Source organism: Lutra lutra, chromosome 3 (assembly GCF_902655055.1).
Source record: "Lutra lutra chromosome 3, mLutLut1.2, whole genome shotgun sequence".
Taxonomy (NCBI): domain Eukaryota; kingdom Metazoa; phylum Chordata; class Mammalia; order Carnivora; family Mustelidae; genus Lutra; species Lutra lutra.
In genome coordinates this window covers 62,740,883-62,755,053 of record NC_062280.1, presented here as the reverse complement: position 1 = coordinate 62,755,053, position 14,171 = coordinate 62,740,883, and the positions used below count along the sequence as shown (strand labels likewise).

General features: G+C 33.9%; 1 protein-coding gene across 5 annotated transcripts in view; it reads left to right on the top strand.

Moving 5' to 3' along the window:
* The window catches only part of LOC125095498 (sodium channel protein type 3 subunit alpha), a 1,188,574-nt gene that overhangs the window by 1,123,289 nt on the left and 51,114 nt on the right, over window positions 1–14,171 (top strand). For 4 of the 5 annotated variants that reach the window (XM_047721987.1, XM_047721991.1, XM_047721988.1 and 1 more), the window contains 4 exons: window positions 360–632; window positions 842–905; window positions 5,548–5,689; window positions 6,776–6,982. In XM_047721987.1, the coding sequence (XP_047577943.1) occupies window positions 360–632; window positions 842–905; window positions 5,548–5,689; window positions 6,776–6,982 (686 nt within the window). The remainder of the gene's footprint in view (window positions 1–359; window positions 633–841; window positions 906–5,547; window positions 5,690–6,775; window positions 6,983–14,171) is intronic. The other variant, XM_047721990.1, reaches the window with a different exon arrangement.

Here is a 14,171-nt window from a genome sequence, read left to right as displayed (position 1 = left end):
CTGAATTATTGCTACTTGGAGGCTGGTGTAAGAATGGGTTGGAGGGAGGTGCCTCAAGAAACACAATCTGAAATGAAAAATAACTGCAAGTTCTTTAGATGTTCATGACAACACATTAAACCACACACAAAAAAGCTTCCCGCCTAGATATTTACACTTCCATTTTAAATCTCCAGAAAGCATACTATTCATAAATAAAATCTGCTTTTCATCCATCTCCAAAACCATCTGGCTATCCATAAAGCTTTCATGTCTAAATAGCCAAGCAACCATTTACAGGAAAAGATAATGTGTGTGACTAAAAAGACATTGCAGATTATGACACTCTTCTTTGGATGACCTACTTTGTCTCTCCTCAGGTTTAAAGACCATTGTAGGGGCCCTAATCCAGTCCGTGAAGAAGCTCTCCGACGTCATGATCCTGACTGTGTTTTGTCTGAGCGTGTTTGCTCTAATTGGTCTGCAGCTGTTCATGGGCAACCTGAGGAATAAATGTTTGCAATGGCCCCCAAGCGATTCTGCTTTTGAAACCAACACCACATCCTACTTTAATGGCACAATGGATTCCAATGGGATATTTGTTAATATAACAATGAGTACATTTAACTGGAAGGATTATATTGAAGATGACAGTAAGAAATATTGCTACATTGTTAACCTTAGTGTTGCTGAATGAATTTTCAACTATAAATAGCTAAGACTGTGGGCTTGAAACCATCTTTGTAAATACACTTCATTTTGTCATCCACTTTAGAAATAACTGAGATAGTCAAACTCTCATTTATTCCTAATGTCAGTAGGACAGATATGAAATGAAATAGTTTATTCTTTATATTAATAGGTCACTTTTATGTTTTGGATGGACAAAAGGACCCTCTACTCTGTGGAAATGGCTCAGATGCGGGGTAAGAAACATAATTTTTATGTTGAGAAAAATCAGCTGGGAAAAATACAAGGGTATTCTTACATATATGTAATAGTGATGCTACCTACTTAGGAAGTACCTTCTCTGTGTTAGAGGGCTGCTATCAGTTCTAAACTTGTGGTCATTAAAATCACCCCTCTGGGTGAGGACATTTTCTCCAGAATTCCATAGTTAAGATGTACCTGATTTTTACCCCAAAGTGTGAAGACCCATAGTCTGTCTTTTTTGTAAACTCATTAGAGCTGTTTAATAAATACAGGGAACATTTTGATTGATGTGGATATGTTCTGATATAATAAGTTTTGCTGTGGCTGGAAAAAATCCAGAATATAACATGATCTTCAGCAGTTGGGAAACTGTTTTTGAGAGAGTTAGGTATTCTTGAAATAGCATGAAAACCCCGTGTGCAAAAAAGCCAAGGGATAGATATATGTCAAAGGCACATGTAGGTCTGAATCTGCATGCCTAATAGTTATTTTTGGTCACATTCTACAATAAGAGACACTTTAGTGTCTTAGTCATCCTGCTGGTCACTCATAATTAACATATTTTCCCAAGAGTATTATAAATTGATTTTAGGTCAGGGTGTAAATTTTTTGGAAGCCAAGGACAGCAATAGTTGTTGACTCTTAAACCACAGAATTTACACAGAAGAATTTTGAGTCATCCTAGAAAATGGGAAACTCATGTAGCCATAAAGATCCAGGAGTATTATTGAAAATGTATATCAGTCCTGGAGATGGTGTTTTGAGGGGGGGGGATTGTTTTCCTGATATTTTCCCTAACCTTTGTTAGGAGAATGTAGTGAATAAGAGCAATAATTCTAGAGTTCATATATATCTGGATTCAAATCCCTAACTCCACCATTTACAAACTCTGACTTTAGAAAAGTGTGTTCTAAGCTCTCTTTATCTGAGTTTATTTATTTCTAAAATGTTGAGAGTAATATTATCTCTTAGGGTTGTTCTGGTGATTAATTACTTAATACACATAAGCACTTGGTTTAGCACCTGGTCCACCATAAGTGTGTATTGCATTTTAGGTATTATTTTTTATTATTAATAGTTAATCTAAAAGCCTGACAAATTTTTGGATAAGGCTGGAAGATGCATACTTTATCATTATTAAACCACAAAAATCACTTCTATTTATTGAGTACTTAGTATGGGTTAGGTGATTTACATGATAAAATTAATAGCCACTCTTGTTAAATATCAAATAAAATTCTAAAGAAATCTACCCAATTTGAAGAATTCTTACAAGTATACAGTAATCAAGACAGTATGGTACTGGGGAAGGAGAAGATAAATAGATCAATGGAAGAGAACAGACACCCCATCCCAAGAAAAGTAGACCTACACAAATGTAATCAACTAATTTTTGACAGACAAAAATTCAATTCAGTGGAGATAGGAAAGTTTTTGAACAAATCATGCTGGAGCAATTGGAAATCCATATGCAAAGAAATGAACCTAGATACAGATCTCACACCTTACACAAGAACTAACTCAAAATCAACCATAGATCTAAATGTAAAATGCAAAACCATAAAACTTGTTTAACAAAGTAAAGAGTAAAATCTACATGACTTAGATTTGGTGATAAGTTTTAAACAACCCAATTCAGGAAAGAAAAAATTGATAAGCTGAACTTAAGTAAAGTTAAAAACTTCTGCTCTGCAGAGACACTATAAAGGGAATGAAAAAAAAACCACCATAGTTGGGAGAAAATGTTTGCAAAATATTTATCTGAAAAAAGACTTGTAGCCAAACTATACAAGGCACTCTTAAAACTCAACAACAACAAAAAACAAATAACTCAATTTAAAAATAGGCAAAAATCTGGACACCCTACAAAAGAATATATACAGATGGCTAATAATGATATATAAAGATGCCAAACATCATTTGTCATTAGGGAATTGAAAACTAAAACAACAATGAATTACTACTCCATACCTATTAGAATGGCTAAAATCCAAAGAAACTAGTAATACCAACTGCTGGTGAGGATTCAGAACAACAAGAATTTTCATTCAATGCTGGTGGGAATGCAAAATAGTGCAACCATTTTGGAAGACAATTTGGCAGTTTCTTGCAAAATTAATACAGTTTAACCATATGATCCAGCAATTTGCCTACTAGATATTTAGCCAATTAACTTGAACATGCATGTGAGTATTTATAACAGTTGTATTCATAATCATAAGAAACTGGAAACAATCAAGATGTCCCACAACAGGTGACTGGATAACAGTGATGTATTCATCCAATGAAATATTATTCAGTGATAAAAAGAAAATGAGCTATCAAGCCACAAAAAGACATTGATGAACCTTAAATACATATTAATACATGAAAAGAAAAGAAGCCCAGCTGAACCTGTATTTGTCTAATTCAAATTACATGACATTCTGAAAAAAATAAACAGCAGAAATGATTTAAAAAAATCAGTGTTTTTCAAGGGTTCAAGGTAGGAGGTTGACTGGGTGATGGGGGATTCTTTAGGGTGGAGAAACTTCTGTATGATTCTGTATTGATGAGCATTAAGCATTTGTCAAAACTCATAGAACTTAACAGCACAAAGAGTTAACAATGTATGCAAAAAAAAAAAAAAAAACCCACAACATTGTATGGTTGGAATATCCCCAGTTGAAATACAGAATGCAACAAAGGGATACAAAATTATTTATAATGAATAAGATAACCTTACTGAAGGAGTATGAGAATAAGTGTTGATCTAAACCACTTTGGAAATGAGTGGAGTCTATAAGGCAAAGGAAACAAACAAACAAACACAACTGTACTCTAGTTGATAAAGTTTTCTTCCCATGCTAGTATGGATTAACAATCCTGAAACAACTAAGCATGTATGCTAGTATTGAACAATTAAGCATAAATAGTAGATGATAGAAGCCAGTCACTTTTGGACTAAGAAGTTACAGATAAGCAAAGGTGGGAGTCTAGAATGGTATCATGGTAATGAAATAGGGTTGGAGACAGTATGACTTCCTGTTTAGCTTAATAGAGGCACAAATATTTACATATACATACACATATTCATATACATATATACACATACTTGTTATTAGAAACCAGATCTAGGTGCTATGTTTATTGCTAAGGCAGTGTCATTGCTTCTAGGCCCTCAATTGACAAAGCAAGGAGATATATGTGTATACACATATACACACACACACACTTGTCCTGGGTTCTAATACTGTTCTCCAATAAAAGAACGAGGACTTGTTGGAGAAATCACTGATTCTAGAGCAGGAAATATAAAAGATGAGTCTAAAGCATCTTGTAGTGCCACAGAGTAAGAAAATGTTAAAAAAACAAACAAAAACAAAACACACAGAACCATGGGGTTACATCAAAGAGATACTGGAGTCAATGAAAAAGCTCCCAATGGCCAAAACTGGGACAATTTAAGCAATAAAATAAATAAAACAATTAAATTGGAATTCAAAGTATGAAATGAATATCTTAAGTACCTACTCATATAAAGAAATGATTGAATAATAGATAAATAAATAAATGATAATAGACAAATCCCCCATGCAAAAGAATTCCAAGTAATTTGTGTACATGCTCTACTCTTAAGAAGGTGGCTCATAACTCCCTGTTCCTATAGGTGGGCTGCATATAGTGACTTTATTTCAAAGAATCCACTACGGAAAAAAAAAGAAAGAGTAAATGTACAGTGGGAAAACCTGACAAACATTATAATCAAGTGATGAAAGTTAGTATCAACAGTGATAAGTCATATTCATCCTACGTACCCTTGATATGATGTGTCAATAACGGTATTTTACCTCCCCCCAAATCCATTCCCAATCTAATTATGAGAAAAATGTCAGACAAATCCCAATTGAAAGACATTCTTCAAAATACCTGAAAATATTCCTCAAAACTATCAAGATAATAAAAAATGAGGAAAGTCTGAAAAACTTTATCAGAAGGAACCTAAAGTGACATGGTGACTAAATGTAATGTAGTATCCTGAATGGGATCTTGAAACATAATAGGATATTAAGGAAAAACTGAGGAAATCTGAATGAAGTATGGGCTTTGGTTAATAATAATATATCAGTATTGACTGAAATGTACCATACTAATATATTAACAAGAGAGGAAACTGGGCATGGAAGCAGGGCATTTATTCTGGGCCCTCTTTGTAATTTTTCTGTAAATCTCAAATTACTCTAAAATATAAGCTTTATTTTATAAAATTCTACAGAAGTGCTTACTGAAATAGCTCATTAAGTGGTTCCCTATCCTTTGTTTCCTGGCCTTTCCTTTTTAATTATTGATTCTTGCAACTTTGTATAGAGCAGAACACTGATGATCTCAGAGGTAAAAGTATGTGTTGCTGCCTCTTTGCCATTCTAAATGTCTGCAAATCTGACTCCTTGCATCCCAGTTTTCTATTGGTTTTCCTAATAAATTTCATCTAATAACAGTATCACTGTAACCAATTACCTAAAGTGCTCTGGAAATGAACGCGAGAAAATCCATCATATACAGCAACCCTGTGTTTTGACAATTCCTATAAATCAACATCGATTGAAATAGCTGTAATTGCCAACCTAACACTAGCACCATTTCTCTCTCTTATAGCCAGTGTCCAGAAGGATACATCTGTGTGAAAGCTGGTCGAAACCCCAATTATGGATACACAAGCTTTGATACCTTTAGTTGGGCTTTCTTGTCCCTATTTCGACTCATGACTCAAGACTACTGGGAGAACCTTTACCAACTGGTAAGTGTCCTGTCCATTAGGGCTGCTACAACAATATACCACAGCCTGGATAGCTTATAAATAACAGAAGTGTATTGCTTACAGTTCTAGAGACTGGGAAGTTTAAGATCAAGATGCCAGCCTTGCTTCATTCTGGCAAAAGCCCCTTTTTAGTTCATAAACTGTCATCTTGCTATGTCATCACCTGCATAGAAAGGGCTAATCCCATCCATGACAGCTCCACCTTCACCATCTATTCACCTCACAAAGGCCACACCTTCTATCATACTGGGCATTAGATTTTCAACTTAGCAATTTGGGGGAGACACAAGCATTCAGACCACAACAGTAAGGCTCAAATTAACACATGTGAGATTTAATTTTATGAACATATATGAACCTTACAAGTATCAATATTATTAATAACACTGTAGAATACAGAGGAGTGTCCAGTACAAAGCATGTATGCCTATAATCCCAACTGATCAGTCAGTACATGGTACAATAAAAACTTTTTATATGAAGGACATTCTGCTAGGAAGAATGGATGATGCCAAGACTGTTCAAGGCTTTAGTTCATAATCTATTTGTAGTTATAAAAAGATCATGTGAAATATTTTAAAAATCAATTATATAAAAATTTCAAGTTAAACCCATGGTTAATTGGAGCTAGGAAAAGGGGAAAGAAAGATGTTGAAAAATGTACAGAATAGGCTGCCATGGAAAGAGAACTCCATGGAAAGGAATTAAAGATAGTGTTCTTATTTGTTAATAGTGCCCCCCATTATGGACTCTAAGATTTTAGTGAGGTTTTGCATATACATATCCAACATATACTCATCTGAAAAGTGTATGTTTGTATCAAATGACACTATAGTTAAGCCTCAGATAATTTAAATATTATTTGTGTATATGTGTGTGTGCACGTGTGCACTTACATGTGTTCACTTTAATACCAAACAAATATTGGCCAAAATACAATGAATGCTAAAAAGTATTCACCTCCTCACTATCTAATTATGGAAATCAAATGATATTATAGAAAATACTCATGAAATTTGGGGACATTATAGAAAATACTCATGAAATTATCCTTTGTTTCCCTAGACATTACGTGCTGCTGGAAAAACATACATGATATTTTTTGTCCTGGTGATTTTCTTGGGATCTTTCTATTTGGTGAATTTGATCCTGGCTGTGGTGGCCATGGCCTATGAAGAACAGAATCAGGCCACCTTGGAAGAAGCAGAACAGAAAGAGGCTGAATTTCAGCAAATGCTGGAACAACTTAAAAAGCAACAGGAAGAAGCTCAGGTACTGAGTGATAATAAGCAAAGTTTTATCAGTATTGTTATTACTACTCTAAGTTTTAAGAATATTGTTGTAGCATAGAGGTCAAGCTGGAACCAGCTTTTCATTTGGTATACAAGCACTAGCATTAGAAATAAGAGAAAGCTATTCAAACCTAAAATTGTTTCTGAAGTTGAAATCAAAGGAATTTTTTGACATTATATATAAAGAAGTTACTTTGGGGTAGAAAACACATTCAGGATAAGGTGGACTATGAAAGTGTATCATGAAACCTGAGGGGAGAATCTGACATTCAGTTTAATGTGAAAAGGTACATAACTGATATTTCCAACTACTCATGTTTCACCCCTAATTATAACATTTAAGGTTTTATTCTGAATTTAATTTATCTCAAATATTAACAAGAAAACTTTATGTATACGTATTCTTAACCACTCTTTGGGTTTTCTGCAGCATAAAAGGTATTTGCTACAGCCCCTATCAGGATATCAGGAAAGCATCTGCATTAAATGACAACTTTAAATTCTCATTAATATTGATAGGTTATTTGAACTCAGGGCATGGTGAATGGGCCATCCATGTCTTGAGGGAAGAGACAGAATAGTATCTGCTCAAAAGGAAAATAAATAAATAAATAAGTAAGTAAATAGATGAAAGTCATGAGAAGACAGTAAAATATGATACATGGTAGTAAGAGTTTCTCTACATTTTTACCAGTACTTGGTTATGGTTAGTCTTATTAGCCATTCTACTAAGTACCTCATCATTTTATTCGGCATTTTCTTGATGACTAATGATTTTGAGCATATTTTCACGTTCTTATTTTCTATCTGTGTAGCTTCTACTGTGAAGTGGTTGTTTAAATCTTTTGCCCATTTGTTTTTTAAACTGGGCTTTTTGTTTTCTTGAGTTTCAAGCAGTCTTTATATATCCTGGGAATAAGTTCTTTAGTCCTTAATGATATATATGCTTTGCAGATATTTTCTCCTAATCCTTAACATGTCTTTTCATTCTAATACAATTTTTAGATAAAAATTAAATCTGGATGAAGTATACTTTACCAAGTTTTTTTGTTTGTTTGGTCATGCTTTTGGTGTTGTGTCTAAGATATTTTTGCCAAACCTACATCATCAAGATTTCCTATTCTTCTTCCTAGGAGCTTTATAGTTTCATGTTTTATACTTAGGCCAATGACCTACCTTATGCTAATTTTTGTGTAAGTTGTAATTTATATGTTGAGATTTTTTTCTTTTGCATATGGATATCTAATTATTACAGCACCATTTGTTTTTCTTGCTGTTGTTTTTCGCTTTTTTAAAATTTAAATTCAATTAGTTAACATATAATGTATTATTGGTTTCAGAGGTACAGGTCAGTAATTCATCAGCCTTATATAATACCCAGTGCTCATAACATCACATGCCCTACTTAAAGTCCATCACCCAATTACCCCATCCCCCTACCCCCCCTCCCCTCCAGCAACCTTCAGTCTGTTTCCTATGATTAAGAGTTTCTTATGGTTTGTCTCCCTCTCTGATTTCATCTTGTTTTATTTTTTCCTCTCTTCCCCTATGATCCTAAGTTCCACATATCAGTGAGATCATATGATAATTGTCTTTCTCTGATTGACATTTTCACTAGCATAATACCCTCTAGTTCCACCCACTTGGAAATGGCAAGATTTCTTTCTTTCTTTCTTTCTTTCTTTTTTTGATGGCTGAGTAGTATTGCATTATATATACATACCACATTTTCTTTATCCATTCATCTGTCTATGGACATGGCTCTTTCCAGAGTTTGGCTATTATGGACATTGCTGCTATAAACATTGAGGAGCAGGTGCCCCTTCAGATCACTGCATTTGTATCTTTAGGGTAAATACCTAGTAGTGCAAATGCTGGATTGTAGGGTAGTTCTATTTCCAACTTTTTGAGGAACCTCCATACTGTTCTCCAGAGCGGCTGCACCAGCTTGCATTCTCACCAAGAGTGTAAGAGGGTTCCCCTTTCTCTGCATCCTCACCAACATCTGTCATTTCCTGACTTGTAAATTTTAGCCATTCTGACTAGGGTAGCACCATTTGTTGAACAAAATATTCTTTCTCCACTAAATTGCCTCTGAACCTTGTCAAAAAAGTTGTCCAGATGTGAATGAGACTATTTCTAGATTCTATTCTGTTCAATTGATTTGTTTCTCTTTACAGGAATACACATTCTCTTTATTACTGTAGCTGTTTAATAAATCCTGAAATCAGATATTATAGCTCTCCAATTTTTTTTTCCCAAAGCTGTTTTAACTATTCTAAGTCCTTTGCAGTTTCATGGGACTTCTGGAGTCACCTTGTCAATATCAGTTCCATTAGTTTCCATTGCTATGTCTTCAAGTTTCCCATGTTTTCTTCTGTAGTGTCTGCTATACCACTAATCCCATAAAGTGCATTTTTCATCTCAGTTTTTGTAATTTTCATCTCTAAAACCTTTACCTATATCTTTTATATTCCCCATGACTCTAATATTTTGAACATACACAATATAGTAACTATTTAAAGTCCTTAAAGCCGTTTTCTTCTAATTCTAACATCTGTGTCAGATCTTGATCAGTTTTAAATTTTTTCTTCATTAATGGTCATATGTTCCTGATCTTTCTTTTTTTTTCTTCTTTCTCTTCTTCTTCTTCTTCTCCCCCTCCCCCCTCCCCCCCCTCCTCCTTCCCCCTCCTCCCCCCTCCCCCCTCCTCCCCCTCCCCCCCTCCCTCCCTCCCCCCCTCCCCCTCCCCCTCCTCCTCCTCCTCCTTCTTCTTCTTCATCTTCTTCTTCTTCTTTCATTCCTGACAATTTTCAGTTGAATTCCAGACACTGTTAATTTTACCTTTTTGGAGTGCTGGATATGTTTGTCTTCCTATAAAGATTCTTGATCCTTATTTGGGGACATTAGTTACATTACTTAAAAACAGCTTGATCCTTTTCCATCTTGAAACCTTTGAAGATTTGTTAGGTAGGACTTGTAGAGCATCTAGTCTAAGGCTCACTCTTCCCTACCACTGAGTGAAGATGCTTTTGAACACTCTACCCAGTGCCCCATTAATGATGTGTCTTCAAAACCAGTGTTACATACATTTTGTCCATTTTAGTGGTTGTTTCAGGACGGAGAGCAAATTTATCTTAGCCAGAAGCAGTAGTCCAAATAACTTTTGTACATAGTGACTTTTTGATAGTGATTTTTTTTCAGATGGACAGGTCATTTAAAGCATTATTTGAATTACAGTAGATTTGTAGATTCAATGGGTAGAGTTAAAATTTAAGTTTTTAATAATTCTGAGTTACTCTTAAGATGCACACCATATAGTATTAAGTCCTTTTTTTTTTCTGAGGCATTTTTTGGTGAGATGGGGATTTGACAATGAATTGTTTAGCTGGTTACACAGTCCAACCATATTCTTGGCATTTGTTAAATATACTGGCTTTGCTATTTTCATCTTACCACCGGGTACAGAGTAGTATCATGGTTATAGTTTAGTGATTTTACAAGGAAAGCTTTAAATATGTTTGGTGATACTTAAAAACCTCATAAAATATACCTCATGCTTGGAAGAAAGTTCTACTATATTTCAAGTACTTAAAAGTTTATTTCAGATCACTATAAATAAAACACATTTGTAAGATAATGAAGTACATTAGCTATTTACAGGACTAATTATTTCAAAGTTTTAAATAAATATAGGAAATAATATTTGTAGGTTGTATATAAATGTATTTTAAAGCATTGGATTATTCTATTATCAATTATAAAAAGAAACAACAATGTGCTTGAAAAATACTATAGTACAGGAGTAGGAATACATTCTGAAATTCAGCCACTTTAGGGTAAAATATAGCATCAATTAAAAGAGTAGAAGATTTTAAATTTAGAAGTAAAAGTGCACAATGTCTATTAGAAGTTTAAAGAATCTAATTATCTATATCCTAATTAGGTCATCTAAAAAATGTGCATTCTTTTCACTCAAAAGTCAATTATTGGATTCCAGTGATCCAATCATGATTTGGCTCATCTTTAGCTTCCTATGTACAAAAATTTATGCTGATCCTAGGGTGACTGATCCCAGTGTTTTAATTTGGACTGAGATGACACAATACCAATCCAATTTTACCTCCTTACTGAGAACACAGATAACAATGCCCAGTAAGTAACCAATATTAAAACAGAGGAAGGTGTTGGAAGCAGACAGAGAAGGAGATGTAGTCTACCCATGAGATCATCGGTGCTCCACCATAACTTACATCTTACTAACCACCTGTCACTCTTCAAAAGTACCATCTAGCCAATGACTTCATGAAGCCTAGCATCACTTCCATTTTCATTTAGTATCTGTTGAAGGGCCTCCTAAAGCTAGTCATTGTTTAGACATGAAAAAGTAACAGTAAGCTCAGTGAACTCACAAGTCAAGTGTAACTTTAAAGGATGACTGAAGACAAAACCCAACAACAACAAAAATGTTTTATACTGAATCATCATAACCGTGTTTTGCATTTAATTTGTGATCTTTAATTCGTTAATGGGGCCTAACACAACATATCCCATAGCAGTTTATATAGGTCTGATAGGAAGAATTTTATAGTAAGCTTTGGGACAAAATTAGAAATATTGGCATTTAAGAGAGCCAATATAATTAGAAGTAAAACTGAAACAGGTATTATAGTTAATGTCTTGTAATTTTGAACAGGTTTGTTAAACTGGATTTATGTTTAAAGTGAAGTATAATTAGAAGCAGTCATGTGGATTTATTTCTTAAGGATACACACATACAGTGAGTTATAGAACTTATGTTGAATCACATAGAAATGTTATAAGGAGAACTAAATGTTACTCCTTGAGTAAATATTAAGCATATATTTGTTATTTGTTACGAGAGGAATTCATCAAGAGGCATCTGGGTGGCTTGGTTAGTTAAGGGTCTGCCTTCAGCTTAGGTCATGGCCCCAGGGTCCTGAGATGAAGCCCCGCATTGAGCTCCCTGCTCAGTGGGGAGTCTGCTTCTCCCTCTCCCTCTGCTGCTCCCCCTGCTCGTGCTCTCCCTCTGTCACATAAATAATTTTTTTTTAAAAAAAGAGCAATTCATTACCAGTGAAAGCAATACTCTTAGTCTAAGTAAGCAGAACATTGGTCTTGTCACAGAGATGGGTAGAAACAGGTACAGACATAAGAGGTGACAGGAAACATCTGCCTTTGAGGGAACTGGCAAATCACTGGCAGTGGAACAAGTGACAGATTGAGTTGATATGTGACACAGAAAATGTGTAGTGTCGGGAGGTTACCATTGTTGCCTTAGAAATGCTTTAGTTCTGAGTTATTTGAACTGTTATCCAAAATAGGTAGGGAAATCACGTCTTATGCAAAACAAATTCTGGAAGTGATTTAAATGAACAAGAGTTTCAGGATTACGGCAAAGGAATATTACCACCACTTCCTTTGTTTCTAACTACAAACAAGTCAATAAATAATTAACACTATGCATTGCACTGTGTTACTGTGTATACAAAGTGGAAAGAAGAATTAAGAACTTTATTTGGATAAAAATAAATATATGTATATTCATTCTTTCAATAAGTGCTATATATTATGTATTTTTTATGTATTAAGTACTAAGCAACTATATTTAACTTGCTACAAATAAGTGCCTCATTTATTCACTTTATTTTATATATATTTACATTAGCCTCATTTGACAAAAGGCCTTTAATATTTATCTTCCATTACTGACATTAAAAATGATATTAACAATCAAGAGTTCAATAAAAAATCTGGTTATATGACTGTATGTAATTCCATAAATACCCAAATTCTGAATTACTGTTCCATTTAATTGCTAGGCATAGTCCTATACTGAGTCTTAAATTGAATATAGTATTCAATATGAACAAATATCTGTTTAATGTTTTATGTACATTTTACATTGTTTAGCCCAATACACATATTTATTACTTATGTAGTACTATGGTTCCCATCTCTGGGATCACAATAATCTTAGATAATTTGTATTTATAGTACCTTTAGTCTAAACCTTTTTTTTTTTTTCTTTGTAATTGTAGTTGAGATGAGATTCAGAAATGGAAGCTACTGTGGAGGGTTTGCTTCTCCTCAGGAAGAAAAAAACAAAAAGCATGTGTTGTCAAGCTCATTATATATAGTTTTATCTTCTTTCCTAAAATGTTTCTGTTATACAGACCATTCTGATACAGAGTCTTTTATGAAACCTTGAAAATTCAAGTCTATATAGGTCTTCTTCTTCCCCAACGCCATCCCAGTGTTTGAGACAATTGACAGCATAATGCCTTTTTCATTTTTATTCACTAAACATTCACTGGACACTTTTTATGTCAGATGACATACTAGACAATATGTACAAACCCATTTGACAAAATTCCTACCTAGCATATATCTAGTGGAGAAAATAAAACAAAGTGGGTAGATAAATTAGAGCTGTCTGTATTTAGTAATGACATATGTAAAGAGTTGAAACAGTATTCTCATAATTAATTCATTTCCACTTCCATGATTATATTTAAAAACAGGAATATGCTTAATGAGAACTCAGCTTTGATAGGAATTATATCACTGCTTCATATCCTCTAGTCATGGTTAGATCACTTCCAGTCTAAAAATACTATTCATTACAAAACAATCTGCCGTGCTTCACCTTAGAGATGGTTGTTTCTTCAGTATATACAAAAATTCAAAATGATAAAATATACTTAGTGCTGAAACATAAAAAGAAAATATTTAAAGAAAATCTCATAATCCCTTAAATGATTATTTCAGGTACTTATTGATTGATATGTTAATCATTTGTTATTTATAATAATAATAGATATTTTGTAAACATTAAAAAATTAAAGCTAAACATGCAATGTAATAAATTAATCATGTTCATCTCTGGGATTAACATAACCCCAGGGATGTGAATGACAATACTAAGAGAATTCAAATGGAAGTAGAGGTCAAATGAGCCAATATATTCCCACTACTTCTATCTACTGGTAAAATAGTAGACACTTTAAATTCTTTGAGTTCACAAAAAGGGAAAAGAGAAAGTCTTAGACCTAGATTTAGAAGGAAAAAAATACCACTCAGTTGTTAGGATGGAATTGGAACAGTAATCAGACCAGCAACCACCACTAAGAGAACATTTGTTTTTA